General features: G+C 37.9%; 2 protein-coding genes and 1 non-coding gene across 6 annotated transcripts; 2 read left to right on the top strand and 1 right to left on the bottom strand.

Moving 5' to 3' along the window:
- Positions 1-818: 818 nt before the first annotated feature.
- On the bottom strand, positions 819-22,307 carry LOC129725680 (opsin, ultraviolet-sensitive-like). Of its 3 annotated transcripts, XM_055681750.1 has the most exons (6): positions 22,155-22,307; positions 21,882-22,086; positions 21,653-21,819; positions 20,797-20,839; positions 20,101-20,237; positions 819-1,667 (listed from the first exon to the last, which is right to left on the bottom strand). In XM_055681750.1, exons 3-6 carry the CDS (start codon positions 21,753-21,755, stop codon positions 1,126-1,128), a joined length of 825 nt encoding a protein of 274 aa, XP_055537725.1. In that variant the 5' UTR covers positions 21,756-21,819; positions 21,882-22,086; positions 22,155-22,307; the 3' UTR covers positions 819-1,125. The 3 variants fall into 3 exon arrangements, with proteins under 3 accessions (XP_055537725.1, XP_055537724.1, XP_055537726.1); XM_055681749.1 differs by having other exon boundaries at positions 21,882-22,270; XM_055681751.1 differs by lacking the exon at positions 819-1,667 and adding an exon at positions 19,905-20,028 and having other exon boundaries at positions 21,882-22,271.
- Positions 5,555-7,384, top strand: LOC129725681 (E3 ubiquitin-protein ligase sina). 2 transcript variants are annotated; one of them, XM_055681753.1, is made up of 3 exons: positions 5,555-5,659; positions 5,735-5,874; positions 5,934-7,384. In XM_055681753.1, exon 3 carries the CDS (start codon positions 6,003-6,005, stop codon positions 6,855-6,857), a length of 855 nt encoding a protein of 284 aa, XP_055537728.1. In that variant the 5' UTR covers positions 5,555-5,659; positions 5,735-5,874; positions 5,934-6,002; the 3' UTR covers positions 6,858-7,384. The 2 variants fall into 2 exon arrangements, with proteins under 2 accessions (XP_055537728.1, XP_055537727.1); XM_055681752.1 differs by having other exon boundaries at positions 5,608-5,874.
- Trnas-gga (transfer RNA serine (anticodon GGA)) lies at positions 19,110-19,180 on the top strand. Its single transcript has one exon. It is a non-coding gene; the product is annotated as a tRNA-Ser (tRNA).
- Positions 22,308-22,799: the final 492 nt, after the last annotated feature.

Below are 22,799 nucleotides of genomic sequence, written 5' to 3' on the forward strand. Positions count from 1 at the left end.
CTCTTGCAGAATTCATCGGACATAATTGTCGCTGCGCGTGAGCAAAAGTCGAACTAATTTATATACTGTAAATATGATGTATACTTAACGTCAAAATCAACTGACGACAAGGCCAAGACATGTATGCTGAAAGGTGAAACAATTTTTTCAGTATCCATGTGGACGACTGTACGGTGTTGCCATCCGAAAAATGATAATGTGTACGCATGTTTAGTTCTCAAACATGAAACTTTCCGGAAGAATCAAGAGTTATTGGCGCATTATTTAAAATTAAACGTACCATCAGAACTTCCTGATAACCGCTATAAGTACGCTCTACAGCCAAGTTTTCCACGCTTGCGAGGTTAATAAGGCGAAAATCGGGTGCCCCGGTGAACCTTACCATATGCACAATGGTACTGAAACCTGGGTTTTGGTAGAATGGGACCTGAAAATAAATATAACCCTTCAATATGGACCCCCACTCTGACAGTCATGTCACACTTTTCTATCGTAATTTAAAGGCCAAAAAATATGGCAATAGCATTAAGTGCAAAAAATGACAATATCATTAATCTGCATGTTATCTTAAGCGTCGAGCTGACCAAACTGCCACACCTTTTTCATATACAATCTTGAACAGCTCAACGATCGATGACGGACTATGCACGATAAATAGGTTTTGCTCATAGCGACAATTTTATGAGAATTTAAGTCATCAGATGGCAGCACTAACCGTCGGAAATCGGTCGTGTACAAAATGTATGAAAAATATGGAAGTTAGGTATCTTGTTCTAGTTATCTTTGAAAAAAGTCATCGAGATGAAAAATCAATGTCGTCATGTTAATTGCCAAAACAAAATATATTTATATTATATTTAGCACTGCGCTTATCATTGCTTACATCGCACATAAATCATTCTCAAATAATTTCGAATTGTACTGTATGTTTTATTCTTTTCGCATAGATTTGTAACAGCGTTGCTTTGGCCGTAATATAATACTCTATATTTTTTTTCTTTCACGGTTAGCAGAGCTCAGCGCAGACTAATTACCAGTTATCTTGTCCATTGTTCCTGCGTTAGTCGAGATATATTGGATCAATTCGTTTGTGAAAATAATTTTTGAAACACTATTAACACTGATTTACGTAGCAGTGTTGGTTGAGGCGGCTTCTGTAGTCGTCGAAGCGGTGTCAGAGGGTAGAGTTTCGGTGATAGCTAACCATGGTAGGCGCTTTTGAAGCTCCACTCTATACCGTGGGTGACTTATTGCATACACGTAAGGGTCCAGGCAGGCAACAAATTTACAAGCACATGCTGGAAACATGGTTACTCCAGGTGTAAGCAAACTTTGATTTCCGAATGCTCCGATTAATGCCAACACTGCATATGGGGTCCAAGATGCAACGAATAGGAAGCACACCGTAATCGCAGCTTTGGCAATCCGTACTTCAACGGTTGTGTTAGCTTGACTTTGATTAGATCGCAGTGAATCAACATTCATTTTTTTGGCCTGTTCACGTAGTGCTTTCTCATGGTTCACTACATGGGATACAATCTGGCTATAGTAATAAATGATCAGGCTCATTGGAAGAACGTAACTGAACGTGAAAATCGTGCCTACGAACATACGTGTGTCAAAGGTATTGGTGAGGTAATCAAATGTACATGATGTGAGATAGCCCTCTGAAAAAAAAAGGAATACAGTACATTATTTACATGTGACATGTTTCATGCATTTTTTCAGCGATTTCAAATATGTTATACACCATTCCTTAATGCTACGTATTAATCAATTCTATGGACTAGATACTAGGCTTCTGAATACTCCTCTTCGTTAAAATGTGTGCTGCATATGCATTCAACCACCCCTTGGCTATACACTAGAAATGGTCGGGTATGGGAAATTTGTTACCCGTACCCGACCCGTATCCGACTCATCGAGAATTTTCAAACCCGTACCCGATCCGAACCCAAAGTCGGGTTTGTTCAACATACCCGTACCCGACCCGAACCCGAAACATTTTTTTTCCAACGACCCGTACCCGAAAGAAAAATACCACGAAATTGCCGGTATCCGACCCGTCCTGGATTTTTGACGTAGAATACGTCTTACGGCAGCAATTACAGGGACAATACAGGGATCAAATTTCAATACCGAAAACATCGAGAGCGTCACAAAAATTGTCCAATTTCAAACGCTTTAAACCCAGTCAGTTTCCAACCGACTTCTGTCATTTTTGCAGAAATCGATTGGAGAATAATTTAAGCACCCGTTCAAATGCAGAAAATTGTAATCTGATTGTTCAAACTATTGTAATATTGAAAATTGTTGAACATTGTCGAAACGCAAATGTCGACTTTTGATTGGTCGCTTGCTGCCTTTCCCTAAAAAGGACGACAGAAGTTAGCCGGGAATGCACTCTTCGGGCTATATAAGCGACTGTTTCTCCTCAAGCAAATCAGTTTAATAGCAGCAGGCAGCAGCAGCGGACATCAACACCGATGGCAGTAGGCGAAGTGGATCAGCATCGGGCAACAGCGGCGGTGGTAGTGGTTAGCTGCAGTTCTTACCTATTTCAGTTCGGCTTCCCTTCGATCCGAGTTGGACCCCACCAGCGGTAATCCGATTCAGATATCGTTGGGTGAATACAACCCGAAACTGAAAGAGACTCGCACCGCCAGGTGATTTGAGAAGCCACCATCATCCAGCGTATGTAGGGTGTGTGCACATCAGGGTTGATATTTGTTGACACTCTTGAGTGAAAGTGAAAAAAAGCATCCATAAAAGTTATTTTTTACAATCCTTTCAGAGTTCGCCCTTCCCGCTTTTTGCATGGAAGTGAACTGTCAAAACACTTCATTATATTTCATGCGATGGAATCAAGACAACAAAATCAGTTTATCAGTTAACGAAGATTGTCAAGGCATCGGTCAGTGTCAGTGAAAGTGTTTCGGTGAGGTTCATTTTGGTTGAGTGGACTGTTTGTTTTTTTCTTTTTCGCTTTGAAGTGAAGATCATTTGGTTGGATTTGTCGTCAAATTTTATTCCGTAACCGTAAACGGTGCGCGCGATCTATTCCATCTGAGTATAACAGTACGTTACTAGGACGAAAATCTAGTGTATCTGAAAGAGTGCTGCGATCGTTGGAAGTGAAAATTAAAAATGATTGGCCGTAATTTTCGAAGAATTTTGCTGGGGAAAATGACTTTTATCAGCACTGGTGCACATAACGTGTGTGAATATTTAAAGCGTGTATCCCTATTTCTCCAATTTCATTCTTGTTTTGGATACGGCAGCAAGTGAAACCGCGGTGCCGGCTACAGAGGTAAACGTCATCTGGAGCAAAGAGACTATTAAATTAATTAACCCCAATTGAGTGTATTCCCAAACCTATGCCAAGAAAGACATTGACACAAGACAGGCTGTCATATTCTACGTTACCTCTGCGGTCGTGTCTTATAAACAACCTCTTTCACTTTTTTTTAATTCATTTTAATTTTTTTTCGAATACCTGGTTACCTCGCATATTTTATGCAATGATTGTCATATGTGGTTTCTCGAGATAATGGCCGGAGTTGGGCTAGAACCTATGTGTTCATGTGAACGGATGAGTCCAGAGTTCCAGGCGATATATTGGTTCGCCTAGAATCCAGCGCATTACTCTTGTTTTAGCTTTGACCTGTTTTTGTTTTTTCTCTTTTCAATCACCAAAGCAAATGTCAAATCATTTCAGCTCACTGTAATGTGAACGCTCGAGGTGATATCCGATATCATCTGGCGATATCAGGTGATATCCGGCGTAGTCTCAACAAGGCATCACATAGAATTCATCTACTGGTAAACGACGAATTTGCATACCTGAGTGATTTATTACGCAACATATTTTGATAATTTCTAGAACCCGTTTCCTAGCTCATAAAAATTAGAGAAATAAATGAAAATTGTACATGGGGATTGTTGTAGTCCGCTGCAGCTGTTTTTCAGGTAACTCTTCCACCTTTGAACTGAAGCTGTGTGAAACCTGGGGTGACATTGCGCATTTCGTTCCGAGCAACTCGAACAAAAATAAATGATCGCTGGGGGGCGTTATGTTTCGTTTTTAGTAATTTTTTCGACTTTGCGGGTTAGATGAGCCGCAGGACAAATTACAATGACAGCTCCTTTTAAGCTTAAAGCATAACTGGCAGTATGTGGCCTACTCGAAAATAGCGAAAATCGTTCGAATCGAGCTGCGCAATACCACCCCTGTAAGCTCAAGTCTCGAGTTTATTAGAATTTTCAAAAATTCACTTTATGCATGAGATTTTCACGTAGATGTTATGTTTGTCACATAAATCATGCAAAATGACAGAAAATGAACAAGTATAGGAACTTTCACGTAACAATAACGTGAAAAATATTTTGATTGTACGATGAAGACATCCATTTTTGTGACGACAACATGAAGACATTAGAGAAAACATGTGAAGACATTGAAAAATATGTGAACGACCCGAATTTTGCATTAGTGCATTAGTGGTGATCTTTTTTTGTTTGACAGTTTACGAATTACCGGAAGCCTTTGAGCTTCGGGTAGGAAGACATTTTTTCGCGGACCATGAAGACTTTTGAAAAAATTACCTGGCATCCCTGCTCTCACACCAAATCGCGGTAAACAAGTTTGTTCGAGTGTTCTAGAAAAAAAGGAAAAATCATGCGCTCACTCACGTCAGATATCGTTACTGTGAAGCATTCTCAGCTGTCAAAATTCCGTTTGGTAAAAAGGGCAAAATTTCGTAAGCCTCTTTTCTTTTCAACTGCGTACCACGCCTAAATTAAGAAAAGTCAGAAGAATATGTATTTCTTTTGAAATTTCTGATATCCGATATCATCTGGCGATATCAGGTGATATGCGGCGTAGTCTGAACAAGGCATAATTTAAATGATTGTCTTGGTAGTGCAGCTACGAACAAAGGTTTGATTCGAACAAAGGCTTGATTCGAATATGTATGAAATGACAGCGAATAAATGAAAGAGATCCATTCTTTTGGTATATATTATTATTTATAACGTTTTAACGTCTCAGCATTCAGAAATGCACTGTTAGATAAAATTGCAGCAAATGCTAGAGTTGCAATTCCCTCTACTATATGTTTCAATGGAATATAAGAATAGCGTGTCTTGAATACCACCCTCCTGCTTTTTATTCCTTGGCAGATTTGCCCTGACGCAGCGAAATAAAGAAATTCCTTTTAAGTATGGGGAAAAATAAAAAGGTCTTTTTATCGGGTGGGCGATTGTGCCTGCGAGATCCATATAAATGGTGGTAAATAGGAGAGACTTTTTACTGGGATTTCAAAGGTCTCGATCAGACGCTTTATCAGACTTCGAAATATTTCATGTGCTTATTCGCCCTATATGTAATGAAATCGATTTATATACTTAAAATATTCACGTTATTGGTATTTTTTAAAATTCTGTTATGAAAGTCTGATGAAATAGCCAATAATCCTAAATAGTAACAGAAGTAATATTAGTTTTATTTTATACTTCTGTAAATACACATTGTGGTGTTATTACAAGGTGTGGTGTAGTATAGTAAAGGTACGTAATAGAAGAATGGCTCCTACTCAGACAGCAAACGCTAAAAGGGAAAACACTTTCAAACAGTTGTGAGAGAGGGTGAAGTTCGGGAGTAAATATTTTTACCAATATGTTTCTAATAAGTTTCGATTAAGGTGACTGCAATTAGTACTATTTGTTTCCACAGGCAGTAATTTCCAAAAACAAACGAATAATGTAATGGAAACCCAAAAGTGAGCTTTGCTTTTACAATATTTTGATACGCTCATTCAGAAGGAGTGACTACCAAAATACAAGAGGTGGCGGAGCTCCAGTGGCAGCCGAAGAGTAATTATGATTCAAAATTGCAATTTCCATGCACAATAGTATTTTTGTTGTCCTTTTAGTACGTACAAGTTTATATATTGGATTTGTGATAATAATAGCACTGCCAACCAGCTGATAGCAGAAATAAAATGTCTAATAAGAACAATAACCCGAAAAGACGAGAAGTGACCGGATCATCTTCTTCTAATTCCTCTATCTCTTCAGTCGGCGCAGGCGACAATGGCATTTCGGCAGATTTGGCATCGTTGTTTGAATGTCCTGTATGTTTTGATTATGTACTACCACCGATATTGCAGTGCCAAAGTGGTCATTTAGTATGCACAAGTTGTCGTTCAAAATTAACCTGCTGTCCCACATGCCGTGGTTCTTTGGGAAATATTCGCAACTTAGCAATGGAAAAGGTGGCTTCAAATGTGAAATTTCCATGCAAACATTCAAACCACGGTTGCACTGTCTCATTGGTTTACACCGAGAAGGCCGAACACGAAGAAGCCTGCGAATTTCGACCGTATCTTTGCCCTTGTCCTGGAGCGTCTTGCAAATGGCAAGGATCACTAGACTACGTAATGCCACACCTTATGATGTCACATAAGAGTATCACAACTCTGCAGGGTGAAGATATTGTATTTCTAGCCACAGATATCAATCTTCCGGGTGCTGTGGATTGGGTAATGATGCAATCTTGTTTTGGACATCATTTTATGCTGGTATTGGAAAAGCAGGAGAAATACGATGGTCACCAGCAGTTCTATGCTATTGTACAGCTAATCGGATCCCGCAAAGAAGCTGAAAATTTTGCCTATCGGCTGGAGTTAAATGGAAATAGGCGTCGTTTAACTTGGGAGGCGATGCCACGATCGATCCATGAAGGTGTGGCTAGTGCGATTCTTAACTCAGACTGCCTCGTATTTGATACATCCATCGCGCAGCTGTTCGCAGACAATGGAAACCTCGGTATTAACGTAACTATTTCCGTTGTCTAGAAAACCGATTCGTTGACATTTCATTACTTTTACCTAAAAATAATTGAAATAATTTATGAATGCTGTGCACACATATAGAGGCCGCAGACATGTAAAATAGTAAAAGTCATTGCGGAACCTTTCCGTTGTATCATTCGACAAGTATAAATTACACTTGGGGTATGTTAATAGCCCGTATGAATAGAGGAGTTCACTCTGTTTCGCCCGTAAGATTTGCACGGGATGAGTAACTCAAACGCTTTTATTCATACGGCCTAATGTGTACAAGTCTATAATCGATAATGCGAACAGAATTAAACTAGCGATTTAGACGAGCAAGAATTGAATAATAACTTAAATACAATCAATCAGTTTTGTGTGGAAACCAAGCAAATAAATCAACTCGTCTCGGGAATAGCTAAACTAGAACTTGCCTTCGTTTCCATCGAGCGAGCATTAAAATATATGATGTTTTGCCTCACGTTCAGTTTACATTGTAAGGATGTAATATTTTCGGTCAATAAACTAATTTTATTGAATATATAAAATCTATTGTTTAACATTCTTTCTCGTGTATACACATGACACATGACACAAAATTTGTATACACATGACGTGTATATAAATTTCCAAAGGGGAAAGTTTTCATACTTTAAATAATTAAGTTTAAAACTGGTAGGTACGTGCATCAATTCGTTAATAAGTTTCATTACTTGAAATTCTTTCGAGGCCATAATAATTTTTACAGTACAATCTACATTGAGGATGTGATACATAACCATGTGTATTGTCATAATATTTAAAATTTAAATACGCTTGAGTGTTTGCATGCATCCCCTAATTTCTAGAAAGCTTAAAATATATTCGTGCACGATAAAACATATTCAAACATTTGATGAATATCAAAAATTTAAATCGCGTCTGTGGGTGTATGTCGGGCTGCATTTAGGACTGTGGGAGCCCGGGGCAATGGTGCTTATTACGGGAGTCACTTCACGGTGAAATCAGAGTGAAGTGAACAAAACCCTATTACGGGACTCACGTAAGTGAGAAAAACGTCTGCCGCGGAATCTGGGTTATTATGAGTGTCATATCAGTGAAGTGAGAACGGAACAAGCGACGTTTCGCGTGGAATTATTTCACGACCATTTTGAACGGTGAAATGATTCCACGAAGATGCCATAAGTCTTAAAGTTGATTGATTTGTGATCTAATGGTAAATATTGGATTTATTCTTCAGTAACAAAACGAATCAGAATTGGATCCGTGCCTTAAAGCGGTCAAATTTTCATTTTTTTTTGCCCGATGAAAATTTTTGACGTGGGACACGTCTTTGTTTACTATACTGGTATGCATTCTGTAAAATTGGGAATGAAACGAGCAAATGTTGCGTCAGATTTCAAACGCTAATAACAGCATAACCACATGATGGATAATAATAACCAATATGTTGTTGGATAGATAAATAGTATAACAATTTTGTAATGTGTTAATTATTACTTTAATTTCATTGCTAAGCGGTAAAATTGATAAAAATTTCAATAACAAATTTATGCGAATAAAGAACCAATTACATGCGAGCATTCCTAGCACAGACGACGTGAATGGACACCATCCGTTCCCTGTGATATTCCCTATATCAATTTCGAAATAAAAATTGACAGAGTCCCCCCGTCCCAATAGGTCAATTTATTTTTGCTTCCATGAGCTTAGACTAATATAATGTCTCGAAGGTAAAAGTTTTCCTAAAAGTTTGAAACAATACCCATCCTTGAACAATCTCTAAACCTGCGTGTTAGGTACTGAAGAACCTAATAAAAACTGATGTCTTGAAAGAAAACATGCCGGTAAAAGCAACAGTAAAAGTGGAGTAAAGAACCGCAGGTTCCTCGTCGTGATATGATGTCTCGAAGGTAAAAGTTTTCCTAAAAGTTTGAAACAATACCCATCCTTGAACAATCTCTAAACCTGCGTGTTAGGTACTGAAGAACCTAATAAAAACTGATGTCTTGAAAGAAAACATGCCGGTAAAAGCAACAGTAACAGTGGAGTAAAGAACCGCAGGTCTCTCGTCGTCTATGATTGCAGTGGTACTCTTCTATTCGTACATTTCAGCGGTACACTTCTATTCGTACTGCAGTAGTACTATTCGTATCGCAGTGGTACACTTTTGTTCGTACATTTCTATTCGTATGCAATTGAGGAAAACTTGCAATGCTGCTGTTGATGGTGATTGAAAGTTTATCTCATGAATATGATTACCATAAATTACTCAACAAGAATTGTAAACTTTTGCAACGGATATTTAATTAATTTTATCTTCGATATTCACTAAATAATCGTGGCCGGATAGTATCGAAAGAGTAAATTCCTAAATATATACATTTATAGAAGAGTAAGAGCCTGCGAATGCTTGTGATTTTTTTGTTTATTTAGCAAGACTCGTACAGAATCTCTTTTTACATTTCAAAATTGATAGATGAAATATTATTATTCTAAGCTTTACCATAATAAACGTATATTTCTTGTCTTTGTAATACAGCGAATGTAGTTGTAGGCAAATGAAAAAATTGTCAAGCAAAAAATAAAAATGTAATTGTGGATGACGATTTTCTGCTGGAACTTGTGAGAAATTTGTTCAAAATATTTTCTTATGTTTGCCAATTGATGAACCTTTGTAAGGGCTTCCATAGAGAGCTTCGTAGCCGCAAGGTTACAGAGTCCGCTTTGATAAGCGAGTGGTCGTGGGTTCGAATCTTAGTAGAATCAGGCCATTTGGTTGTCAAAGGACTTTAACATGGGTTCATTCTCAGGCTCTCTACTACATACCCTTCCTTCAAGCTGAATTCTATAGTACCCTTGCTGACTTTCATCCTAACAAAAAAGTCCCTCTTATAATAAAACTGTTCTGAGTAACGTATAATAGTTCTCTTCAGGGAATTGTAATTATGACGCGGTCTTGGCTGGAGGAACGAGGTTTCGATACGACTCCTTCCTCTTGACAAAAATATAAGTCCTACTTATAATAAACCTGACCAGAGGTGAAGCATTGAGTGCCTCTTCAGGGAATTGTGATTGTGACGCGGTGTTGGTAGGAGGAACGAGGTTCGATAAGACTCCTTCCTCTTGACAAAATAAGTCCTTCTTATAATAAAACTGATTTCAGAAATATTTACCCTCTACAGGGAATTGTAATTGGCGATATTGGCACGAGGAACGAGGTTTCGATAAGACTCCTTCCTCTTGACATAATGAGTCCCTCTTAGAATAAACCTGGCCAGAGAGGAACGTTAGGTGTAGCCTCAGTTCAGGCAATTGTAATTTGGCGATATTGGTAGGATAGAAAAGAGGCTCGGTATAGTAGAGCAGTAAGCTTGAAATGTAAGGGTAAACTCTCACACACAAGAACGGATATAAATAAAAAAAAGCGTATCATTCACTTCAATAGTGATACTGCCAATAATATGAAGTGCGGAGTACAGAAAACACCTGGGCAATATCACAATAGATCAAAATGACTCTGGTCGCAGTGATGAGTCCACACAGAGAGGAAAAAAAAGGGCTTCCATATTATTTTGAAAGTAAGATCCATACTATAGATTTGATTTAGTTAGAGTTAAATAAGACAAAACCACTCATTATGATAACGTAAGTATTATTGGATTTGGTTTTTGAGGATATAGAGATAATTCTGACTTTGACGCATTATGAGAAATTCTTGGTGCTTCTTCAACAAACACGATATGCTTGTGCCTTGTCAAATACATATTTTTTGCACAAAAAAAAAAAATACTACAGGTATAATATCGCCAAATGTAAATGATATTCTTTCGAGTGTTGTTGAATATATTCCAAAAATTGATTTCCAGGGGAGGCTGAAAATAAAAATACGTACAGTCGCTGAGCAAACACATTGATTCTGTCTGCAGACTCTGTATATTTTGTAACAAAAAATCCCCTAATTACAGTGTTTAGTCCCACGTCACCATTTCATACAACCCTAGGGCTGTATACCTTGTAGTATTTTTGATGTCGAATGTCTTAGAAATGCAGAACACGTCAAGATCTGGTGTTATCTAAAAAAAACGGAAAAAACGACTTTCTGGGACTTAGAGTTTTTTGAGCTGGGAAACAATCTCATTTCACTTGTCCTATTCTCAATTTAACTTCACTGTCAATCTCACTCCACGGAGGTGATTTTTGTCACCTCACTTGAGGTGGAATCGGGAATAGGTCTAAAAAAGTGAAGTGAGCGTGAGAGTGAAATATATTTCACCGTGAAGTGACTCCCGTAATAAGCACCAATGTATCTTGTGCAGGCTTCCCATTTTAGTTGTCGACATTTCAGTTAAAAGATATGTTACACTGAAATATAAATCAAAAGAAGGTTATAGCACGATTGTGTTAGTTTTGTTCCCTTCTAATACAAAGTACAAAAGAAGAGAACAAGAGAAACCAAAGCGAGGGGGCTCGGAGGCCATGGTCCTCCTGAACTCCCCCTAAATCCGGCTATATGTGTATGTTAGTTTTACATTTATATACCTACTAGCTGAACAGGCAAACTTCGTCCCACCTATTTTTGTGTTTAATTTGATAATTTTAAACGCATATATCAAGATGGCTTGACAAAATAATTGTTTTCAATTCTTTTATCACCAATATTTAGTGGTTAATTTGTGAGTTCGAAGTCCAATTTGTGGTAATTTGTGGTAAAGTGGTTTCTGAGAAATTTTCAAAAAACTGAGTCAAGCCATCTTGAAACATGATTTTGCTTCAAATGAATCGGACAACGATGATGTATACATCAATCGAAAGCTTTCAATTTGTGGTTCACGAAAATGTAATTTTAAGGTCATAATTACTAGTGTTTGTACAGAAATGTGTGTTTTATTGTTCAGGTAGTTCTACGTTTTGTTAATTTGTTGTTGACGTTGCTGGCTAATATGGTAAATATCGAGATTCGGGGAACTAAGCCAACACACTTGCTATTACAAGTAGCCCAACAGGCGCAGAATGAATATGTGTAAATTTGTTGGTAAAAAGGATATCGGTGACGAAAATGTACTTCAAAGGAAAGTAATCCAAATTTGACGGATTATTTTTCAGAATCAGTAGGTATTGCAAACAATAACTAACACTTTTTCATCACCTAGATTCTGAGAAATGTTTCGGAAATATTTAAAATTTAATGTTTAAATGGGCTGCCGGGATCCAACTTAATGGTGCTCTCTTGATATTTTTCCATGCACGTGTGCTAACTTATGAGAAAAGTAATAAATAATTCTGCTATCCGTGGTTCTGTCAAAAGCTACTAGTGGCACCGTCGGGAAAAACGTGCTGTTTTGCAAACTGAGGATTTGTTATGATTTTGAACAATTTGTAAAATCAACTCGAACCATTTTCAAAATGAATAAAAAGAACTGAATAAAATCAACAAGCATTGAACCCGAATGGATATTTTTAAAATTGATTTGGTTTATTCAGAAAAAAAAACAAAATTGATTTAAAGCACTGAAATCAATAAGAATATGCTCACACAAGTATTAGAAGTTGGTGTTTGTTTGCTTAACAACCGCATCGACTACGACGCTACAACAGCTTGAATTTGTTGTCAATTGTATGCAGCTTGAGCGGGTATTACACGAAGCAAATATTTGCTATTTTTGGTACGGATTTTATTTTGCGCAAATAAAATTCGTACCAAAAATAGCAAATGTTTGCTTCGTCTAATACCTGCTTTAGAATCATAATAAAGTCTTCAACTGCATCGCACACTAAAAAAACTAGCAACTAGCGAAAAGTTGACTTTTCTGTGCGTGGGTATTTTACCAGTTCCGCTCGAAGTGTACCTTAGGGTGGAGAATCGTTATATGAAAAAAAAAATCACAGGAGGGTTGTGTGCAAAGCCACGACCGCGAGGTTGAAGTAGAATACTTCTACACAGCTCTACTTACGGCTGCACATTAACCTAAGGCCGGACGAAACGGTTCACGCCGCTTTTCGCGTTTAGCCTGGCAGAGGCATAATGTGCACGGCCAACACAATAGAAAGGTGTTTTCACATTGAAAATTAGACACGGTTTAACTGGAGTAAGTGTTGGCAAATGCATCTACCGCTAATACCGCCGCTATCGTACGAAAGCGCTTCGTTTCATGTGGGGAATAATATCAACAACGAAAAATGACGCGCGTCTAAGCACACCCGAACTGTTTCGCCATGCCACTTCCATTTACTTTCTTATAACATCCGCCTCATGGAAGTACCGGCTGCACCTACCGCTGAGGCTGTTACCATACTGCTACTGGTACCCAAAACTATAAACTCTTCAAATTAAGTGTTTTTTGTCCACAAAAGAACAATTGTTCAATTCCCTATCGGATATAATGCAATCGCAGCTCTGTAATATTACCGACAGTAATATTCTTCTGAACAGAATGATCCAACTTTTCCATTAGAGGAAGTGCCGGCTGATGTACGGCAAAAATCTCGCCCGATCGCTCGCGTTGGCGTTCGTTCTCAGGCAGAGGCCTGAGACGTGGTGACCAACCACAGGGCAAGTGATTTGTTTAATTTGAAGGCAGCCACAGGCGCAACCCGCTGATATATTCTGTTACCGCTGAGTGCTGATATCTGCTGCTGCTGCTGTCAACGTTGTGGACGGTCCATCCAGCTCACCTTCCGACTAATGAATGTAGCTAGTTTTCCCAGAAACACTCTTTTATAGCCGAAGGGTGCTACGTAATAGGCCACGCTCTATCAGTTCAGTTGTTCCCATCCCTAATGTTCTTCAGACAAATTATTCCACAATTCGCATTTGATTTTTGTATCCAGCGAATAAACACCGATGGTGCTCTCACACAGGCAACGGTTTTAACTCGTATCTTATTGTGGTTCGTAACATCAAGCGGTTTCGTTTGCACGCTGTTGCGTGTTGCATCATGTTGCAACTTGGCAGCTGGGAGACGACGAAATTCTGTTTATGCTGATTGATTGAATCGACTTCATATTAGCTCTGCATAGTCGAACTAACTGCTTTTGTGAATGCGTTCTAACAGGGCAGTTTATTATTCAATGTCGGTTATGCTGATCGCAGTCTTTGCGCTGCCCCTACAGTGGGGGGTTTACTAAATAAAGTAAAAATTAGACAACTACAACAGATTTTGATTGCATCCCGCACAGAATGTCTGTTTGTGTTGATGCCAGAAAATTATTAACCTTCAATTATTTTTTTATTTGCCTTGAAAAAAGCATTTTGCGGTTCAAAATCGGTTGCTAATTACAACCTTTGAGCTGCCCTAACATTGGGGGAATTCAGATACACGGACAACACATTTTACATTCATTAAATTCGACGGGTGTGACAAAATTAAATTGCTAGGATGCAACACAGAATGCTTGCTTGCGTTGACAAAAATTATTAATTTTCAATGACTTGTTTATTTGCCTTGAAAAAGGCATTTTGATTTCCAAAATTGGATTTCCTGATAGCAATCTTCATGCTGCCCCAACACGGGGGGAATAATGACTGTCTGGCGACACACGCTGAGAAAAACCGCGCTGCTCCTGAGACGTGGTGACCAACCACAGGGCTAGTGCTGCTGCTAAGGAAGGACGACTGCTGTTGTCGCTATCTAGAACTATTATGAGTGGCTCCGGCTGAAACAGGCTCTTATATGGGCCGAATAGCATGTTTTCAACTGCAAGGTATATGATCCTGTCGACCGTGCTTGGGAAGCAAGCATATAACGACCAATCAGAGGTCGAATTTTTCGTTTTGACAAGACTTGGCTATTTTCAATAGTACAATAGTGTGAATAATAAAATTACAATTATCTTATTTTGGGAAGAATCTTAGAAGATTTTCCAATCTATTGCTGCAAGAACGAAGGAAATCCATCGAATACTAACCGATTTATTAGCATTTGAAATTGGACATATTTTTCACTTTTTTCGGTTTTAGATTTTCATTTCACATCCCTATGTAGCCGAACTTCCTGAGAGAAGTATTCTACTTCAAAACGAAACTCAATAGCAGAAAGCCTGAACCAAGTTTTTTTTTGTTCTATTTGGGGCCCCAAACAATTCTAAAATTTTCGGAAGTCGATTGGTTTTGTCTCCGCTTGGCGCATTGCATTTCAAATTTATATGGAAATTTGTATGGAAAAAACAACTTTTTAGCATTTCCCATTCTAAAGAGCTCAAAAAAGCTCAAACCATAGGTTTCATGGCTTCAAATGGTAGTTTTTTTATGCCTAACATCTTGGCCGAAGACACTAAAGAGCTAGGGTGTCCCAAAAAATACTAGAGCTGTTCAAAGTTGATTATGTCGAAATTTATGTTGCAATTTTCTGTCAACACTGCCAGCGTCAGTCAGATTTCCATCAGAAGTAACCTCTGTAACCATGCTTGTCTTTTCTCCTCAGAAAACCTTTAGAGTGCAGGAGAACATCTTGCACTGCGGAAACAACTGCCGTCACACTTAAGAGCAAATCCACGCTCATGCTAAAAGAGAGCGACAAATGATTTTTATCTGTTGAGCTACCTGAACGCACTGCGGTGAAATCTAAAATCTCTCTCTAGTGAGACAATGAACTATGGTGTACTTTCTCACACGTGTAGACATCACGCACAATAATTACACTGCAGAGCTATCTGCGGTGCGTTTCACAGTTGGTTTCTTGAGCATGGCAGAAGAGGAAAAGAGATTGGGAGAAAAAAATAGACTGCGTTGCTCGTGCCGCTCGTGCCGGTCTAATTTACTCTGGTGGAATTCGTTTTCACAGTGTAGCTACATGAGGACTACATTTTTACCCGGTAGGTTTTTTTTCACCTTCCGGATTACTCGCCAGTGGACACTGTTGTGTATTTCTGCGTTTTCTCTGTAGAGTGATTCACCCCTATTGTTTCTATCAGATTTGAGGTGAGCTGGAAGTGTGTTTGTCTCTCTGTAAGCTGGTGGAGACACTTTGAAGTGGAGAAAGAAGCAGTGTGGTGAAAGCATTTGCTACACGCAGGCACATACTGGAAGGGAAGTGCGCGGTGATTTTTTTCTCCTCTCCTTTCACATACTGAGGAGAATGACAAGCATGTCTATGTCTGTCACACAATGTAAATTTTACCTACGCCTAGAATATTGACCTAAATTTGTTTGCTTGATCCAGCTGAGTGTATAAACTCGTTACGACAGGTTACTTATGATGGGAATCCTACTGATGCCGGTACATGAATCTGCATCTGCATTTAAATCGACATACTCAACTTTGAACGGCTATAGCTCTTCTTAGGGACATCCTAGCTCTTCAGTGTCTTCTGCAAAGTTGTTAGGCATCTAAAATACTATACTTTAACATAATGTAGTGCATTATTAGAGTATTATTAAGCTTTCTAGAAAGTTAAATGAAAAAAAGTAGGTTCTCCCATATAAATTATCATACAAATTTGAAATGCAATGCGACAAGCGGAGACAAAACCAATCGCCTTCCAGTAAGTTTAGAATTGTTTGGGGCCCCAAAAATAACCAAAAAACCTTGGTCCTGGAAAATCGATCACTTTGCTCCACCCTAGTACCTATATGTACTGGAAGACTGATGACACGTGTATGTTTTACAACTGGTTTTCATAACCGATTTCGCTAATGAAAACTTATGCCTTTTCTTTTGCCTAATTTACTTCGCTAAGAGTTGTAGGGCTTAAAGAAATTTCTATTACTTACCCGGTACAATTTTACTTTTCTTTTTTCGACTCTAAGCAAAGTCATGCTATTTTTTAATTTTAATTTAAGGAGTAAATGTAGTAATGAAGATAGAAAATTCAACTAACTGAAAATATGATTGTAGAAACTACGAAAAATATAGTTCAGCAGGTGGGACTCGAACCCACAACTTCCAATCTCCGGTCAGATGTGTTCCCGTTACACCACCGCAGAACGTTAAAGACGTAGTTCTAGAATCGAGTTTTGTATCGCTTATCCAATTCTCGCACTTCGTACATTTACTCAGTAGAGACTATTATTTATAGCTGGCTATTGTTTCAACACCCTCAGTGGAAGTTGGAATGACTTCTCAGTGTGAGAGATAGAAACGTGCCAGTAAGTTGCCATCTCTACCAGCAGCAACATCGACTTGCGTCACAAACATTTTTACTTTTCTTTTTTCGACTCTAAGCAAAGTCATGCTATTTTTTAATTTTAATTTAAGGAGTAAATGTAGTAATGAAGATAGAAAATTCAACTAACTGAAAATATGATTGTAGAAACTACGAAAAATATAGTTCAGCAGGTGGGACTCGAACCCACAACTTCCAATCTCCGGTCAGATGTGTTCCCGTTACACCACCGCAGAACGTTAAAGACGTAGTTCTAGAATCGAGTTTTGTATCGCTTATCCAATTCTCGCACTTCGTACATTTACTCAGTAGAGACTATTATTTATAGCTGGCTATTGTTTCAACACCCTCAGTGGAAGTTGGAATGACTTCTCAGTGTGAGAGATAGAAACGTGCCAGTAAGTTGCCATCTCTACCAGCAGCAACATCGACTTGCGTCACAAACATTTTTACTTTTCTTTTTTCGACTCTAAGCAAAGTCATGCTATTTTTTAATTTTAATTTAAGGAGTAAATGTAGTAATGAAGATAGAAAATTCAACTAACTGAAAATATGATTGTAGAAACTACGAAAAATATAGTTCAGCAGGTGGGACTCGAACCCACAACTTCCAATCTCCGGTCAGATGTGTTCCCGTTACACCACCGCAGAACGTTAAAGACGTAGTTCTAGAATCGAGTTTTGTATCGCTTATCCAATTCTCGCACGTAAAAATGTTTGTGACGCAAGTCGATGTTGCTGCTGGTAGAGATGGCAACTTACTGGCACGTTTCTATCTCTCACACTGAGAAGTCATTCCAACTTCCACTGAGGGTGTTGAAACAATAGCCAGCTATAAATAATAGTCTCTACTGAGTAAATGTACGAAGTGCGAGAATTGGATAAGCGATACAAAACTCGATTCTAGAACTACGTCTTTAACGTTCTGCGGTGGTGTAACGGGAACACATCTGACCGGAGATTGGAAGTTGTGGGTTCGAGTCCCACCTGCTGAACTATATTTTTCGTAGTTTCTACAATCATTTTTTCAGTTAGTTGAATTTTCTATCTTCATTACTACATTTACTCCTTAAATTAAAATTAAAAAATAGCATGACTTTGCTTAGAGTCGAAAAAAGAAAAGTAAAAATGTTTGTGACGCAAGTCGATGTTGCTGCTGGTAGAGATGGCAACTTACTGGCACGTTTCTATCTCTCACACTGAGAAGTCATTCCAACTTCCACTGAGGGTGTTGAAACAATAGCCAGCTATAAATAATAGTCTCTACTGAGTAAATGTACGAAGTGCGAGAATTGGATAAGCGATACAAAACTCGATTCTAGAACTACGTCTTTAACGTTCTGCGGTGGTGTAACGGGAACACATCTGACCGGAGATTGGAAGTTGTGGGTTCGAGTCCCACCTGCTGAACTATATTTTTCGTAGTTTCTACAATCATATTTTCAGTTAGTTTAATTTTCTATCTTCATTACTACATTTACTCCTTAAATTAAAATTAAAAAATAGCATGACTTTGCTTAGAGTCGAAAAAAGAAAAGTAAAAATGTTTGTGACGCAAGTCGATGTTGCTGCTGGTAGAGATGGCAACTTACTGGCACGTTTCTATCTCTCACACTGAGAAGTCATTCCAACTTCCACTGAGGGTGTTGAAACAATAGCCAGCTATAAATAATAGTCTCTACTGAGTAAATGTACGAAGTGCGAGAATTGGATAAGCGATACAAAACTCGATTCTAGAACTACGTCTTTAACGTTCTGCGGTGGTGTAACGGGAACACATCTGACCGGAGATTGGAAGTTGTGGGTTCGAGTCCCACCTGCTGAACTATATTTTTCGTAGTTTCTACAATCATATTTTCAGTTAGTTGAATTTTCTATCTTCATTACTACATTTACTCCTTAAATTAAAATTAAAAAATAGCATGACTTTGCTTAGAGTCGAAAAAAGAAAAGTAAAAATGTTTGTGACGCAAGTCGATGTTGCTGCTGGTAGAGATGGCAACTTACTGGCACGTTTCTATCTCTCACACTGAGAAGTCATTCCAACTTCCACTGAGGGTGTTGAAACAATAGCCAGCTATAAATAATAGTCTCTACTGAGTAAATGTACGAAGTGCGAGAATTGGATAAGCGATACAAAACTCGATTCTAGAACTACGTCTTTAACGTTCTGCGGTGGTGTAACGGGAACACATCTGACTGGAGATTGGAAGTTGTGGGTTCGAGTCCCACCTGCTGAACTATATTTTTCGTAGTTTCTACAATCATATTTTCAGTTAGTTGAATTTTCTATCTTCATTACTACATTTACTCCTTAAATTAAAATTAAAAAATAGCATGACTTTGCTTAGAGTCGAAAAAAGAAAAGTAAAAATGTTTGTGACGCAAGTCGATGTTGCTGCTGGTAGAGATGGCAACTTACTGGCACGTTTCTATCTCTCACACTGAGAAGTCATTCCAACTTCCACTGAGGGTGTTGAAACAATAGCCAGCTATAAATAATAGTCTCTACTGAGTAAATGTACGAAGTGCGAGAATTGGATAAGCGATACAAAACTCGATTCTAGAACTACGTCTTTAACGTTCTGCGGTGGTGTAACGGGAACACATCTGACCGGAGATTGGAAGTTGTGGGTTCGAGTCCCACCTGCTGAACTATATTTTTCGTAGTTTCTACAATCATATTTTCAGTTAGTTGAATTTTCTATCTTCATTACTACATTTACTCCTTAAATTAAAATTAAAAAATAGCATGACTTTGCTTAGAGTCGAAAAAAGAAAAGTAAAAATGTTTGTGACGCAAGTCGATGTTGCTGCTGGTAGAGATGGCAACTTACTGGCACGTTTCTATCTCTCACACTGAGAAGTCATTCCAACTTCCACTGAGGGTGTTGAAACAATAGCCAGCTATAAATAATAGTCTCTACTGAGTAAATGTACGAAGTGCGAGAATTGGATAAGCGATACAAAACTCGATTCTAGAACTACGTCTTTAACGTTCTGCGGTGGTGTAACGGGAACACATCTGACCGGAGATTGGAAGTTGTGGGTTCGAGTCCCACCTGCTGAACTATATTTTTCGTAGTTTCTACAATCATATTTTCAGTTAGTTGAATTTTCTATCTTCATTACTACATTTACTCCTTAAATTAAAACTTACCCGGTACGTAACGACCCCAAATTTCCAGTAGTGGTAAAGTTGACCAAGGAATTACATAAGCCCAAACCAGGCAAGTAACGAAAATTGCCTTTGTGTGTGTTAGTCTACCTTCGAAAGGACGCGCAATTGTGTTGTACCTATAATCGTAATGATGCGGATTTAGATGCAAGTATTAAACATATGATTATCATGTCAAATAATTTACAGCAAATATTTAAACGGTATACAAAACGGTATACAAAAGTTACGTACGTATATTGTTTATTTTATAAATAAAAAGCTTACAGAGGGTTTGATATTTCTGTAGGCCTATGTACCTGGATATATAAAAAATCTCATTTATATGCCTAAGTAGGCTTATATTCAAGACGAACAATAACAAGACGCACAGCTCCCTGCATGTGACTGTAAACAAGGTCGGGACGCCCTCAACGCGTCCAAGAAACATCAACTTTGTTTGTATGCGTGTTATCGGTTCGGCACGTTTGACAAGACATTTCTGTAGTTGTTATTGTCAAGCTTGTATTAGATAGTTTATGCACATTACACACACATTCACCATTAATGTTTCCGGGAGTCGTTCGAGGGCGCCACATTACTTGAAGTTCGCAAGGTATATGAGCAGATCTGCCACTTGTGTATCTTGTTATCTTGTCTTTGCTTATATCTAATTATTTCATATGATGAGTAATTTACCTGTCGTAGGCGATACATGCGTTCGTTGCACTAGCCCCGATACCTAAAAGGAATGTCATTTAATTATATGAATGTCACGAGGCTAATGGATATTTCCAGTGGATAAGAGCTAAACAACTATTTTGTTGATCAAAGCATTAGTCAGAACCTAACTTTTACTTCAAACTTGAATGAACTTCAACAACCACTCCTGAACTCATGTTTTGGTTAAACGGGCATAACTCTGACTAAACTCTAATTTTGTGGGTTTTTGAAGTTGTGGAGTGGTGTGTGAGCGTTAGTGAAGTTTTTAAGTTAGATAAAGATGAGCAAGCAAGTTACTTAAACATTGATGGTACTTAATTGAGATTGAATTTTGGTTTTTAAGTGTAGTAGTGTCCCGTTGTTCAGTAAGAAAGTTCCTCGAAACTATTAAGCTTAACCTTATGTCAACTTCTAAGTTCGTTTTGTAAGTGAAATTCCTTTTGTTTGTTTGAAGTGTGTCAATAATATCAATATTATTATAATTGAAATATTCTTTTTTACAATCACTTTTGCTTGTAAAAGAACACGATGTTTTCGAAGTTACGTTTAAAAGCGACGAAATGTGTTCGAAGTTTGCACAGTTGTTAATGAACTCAAAATATCGAATATGAAATTTATAATTCAAGATATAATACTATTAGCTGGTGAAATTACCACTTATCGTAAGACCACGACGAGCAATAATTTCGTAAGCAATATGAAATAAATCGACACTATTTTTAACGAATTCATCTTTTCGCATCGATGACTTAATTTAATGAATGTTTTTGTAATAAACGTAACCACTAGAGTGTAGAATAAAAATGATTCGACTAGTTTTCGAAATACATACCAGAAATGGCGCCCATGAATGCAAAGATTTGACAACCCAGAAAACCAGATGTAAATCCCTTTGTAAAGGAATTATAAATAAAGATGGGAGTTTTGAGCATCATTATGAAGTCAAATATGGCTAAATTTACGACAAAAACATTTGACGGTGTTCTTAGGGATTTAGCACTGATAAAAGAAGAAAGAGAATTATGGTTTATACAGTAAATTGTAATAGTAATTTGACTCACGATGAGAAAATCCATATAACCAATCCATTTCCAACCAAAGAGAATATTGTAAAAGCAATATACAGCAAACCCAACAGATAGTGAAGTGACGATTCAGGCTCGGGATATTTTAGCCAATGTTCTGGAATGTGAGGCAAATCCTCGGGAGCTACATTCCACCCCAGATACCGTGTTTCAGGCGAAAGTCGCGCTTCAGGCCTAAGTACTGTATAATTGTTGAAGTTATAAGACATTTTATTTTTGGTGATGTAGCGAGCACACAGAAAATAACACCTTTAACACACACGCCCTCGTTTTAGTTCTGTTCACTGATAAACGTTTTTCAATTAATGACCTACAATACCGTCCTAGACACTCTTGCAGTGTCTACTGACAAAATTTTAGATATCGTTGTGAACTTTTATACCAAATTTCAACCTAAAGAATTTCTCTACGAAGTCAAAGCAAATGCAATTAAACTGCTTTGATGGGATTACTGGATTCGATTGGTTCGATTTACGCCTCATCGAACGCATGCGACGTTTGATGGCACGATACGAGTAAAATAATTCAATTAAACGGATTTGAAACAGTTCCAAGCGATTCTGAAGGTGTTATGTTAAGTAGCATTTCATTTTCAATGTGAGTAATGTGTCACAGAAATAATACGTGGCTATAATAGAATCTTCGCATACAGAACCGGGAAGATACATTGCATGTACAACGTTCTTTTGTAGTTTAACAAATGGATGAAAGCTCGATCAAAGGCCAGGAATTAAGTTAAATTAGGCAGTGCAGAAATTTGCTAAGTTATCTAGTAACAAGTTGTTGAAGAACATTGTTCGTCGTAAACGTAACAACTAGGCTAGATATAATATATATATATATATATATATATATATATATATATATATATATATATATATATATATATATATA

The sequence above is a fragment of the Wyeomyia smithii genome, chromosome 2 (genome assembly GCF_029784165.1).
Source record: "Wyeomyia smithii strain HCP4-BCI-WySm-NY-G18 chromosome 2, ASM2978416v1, whole genome shotgun sequence".
NCBI classification, from domain to species: Eukaryota; Metazoa; Arthropoda; class Insecta; order Diptera; family Culicidae; genus Wyeomyia; species Wyeomyia smithii.

Excerpts from the sequence above, each read along its gene's own strand:
- LOC129725680 (XM_055681749.1), bottom strand. The coding sequence starts at position 22,114 with ATGTCTTATAACTTCAACAATTATACAGTACTTAGGCCTGAAGCGCGA. Across the intron at positions 21,820-21,881 it reads GTTATATGGATTTTCTCATC|TGCTAAATCCCTAAGAACAC; the intron begins GTGAGTCAAATT and ends TTCTTTTATCAG. Across the intron at positions 20,840-21,652 it reads ATTCATGGGCGCCATTTCTG|GTATCGGGGCTAGTGCAACG; the intron begins GTATGTATTTCG and ends CATTCCTTTTAG.
- LOC129725681 (XM_055681753.1), top strand. The coding sequence starts at position 6,003 with ATGTCTAATAAGAACAATAACCCGAAAAGACGAGAAGTGACCGGATCA.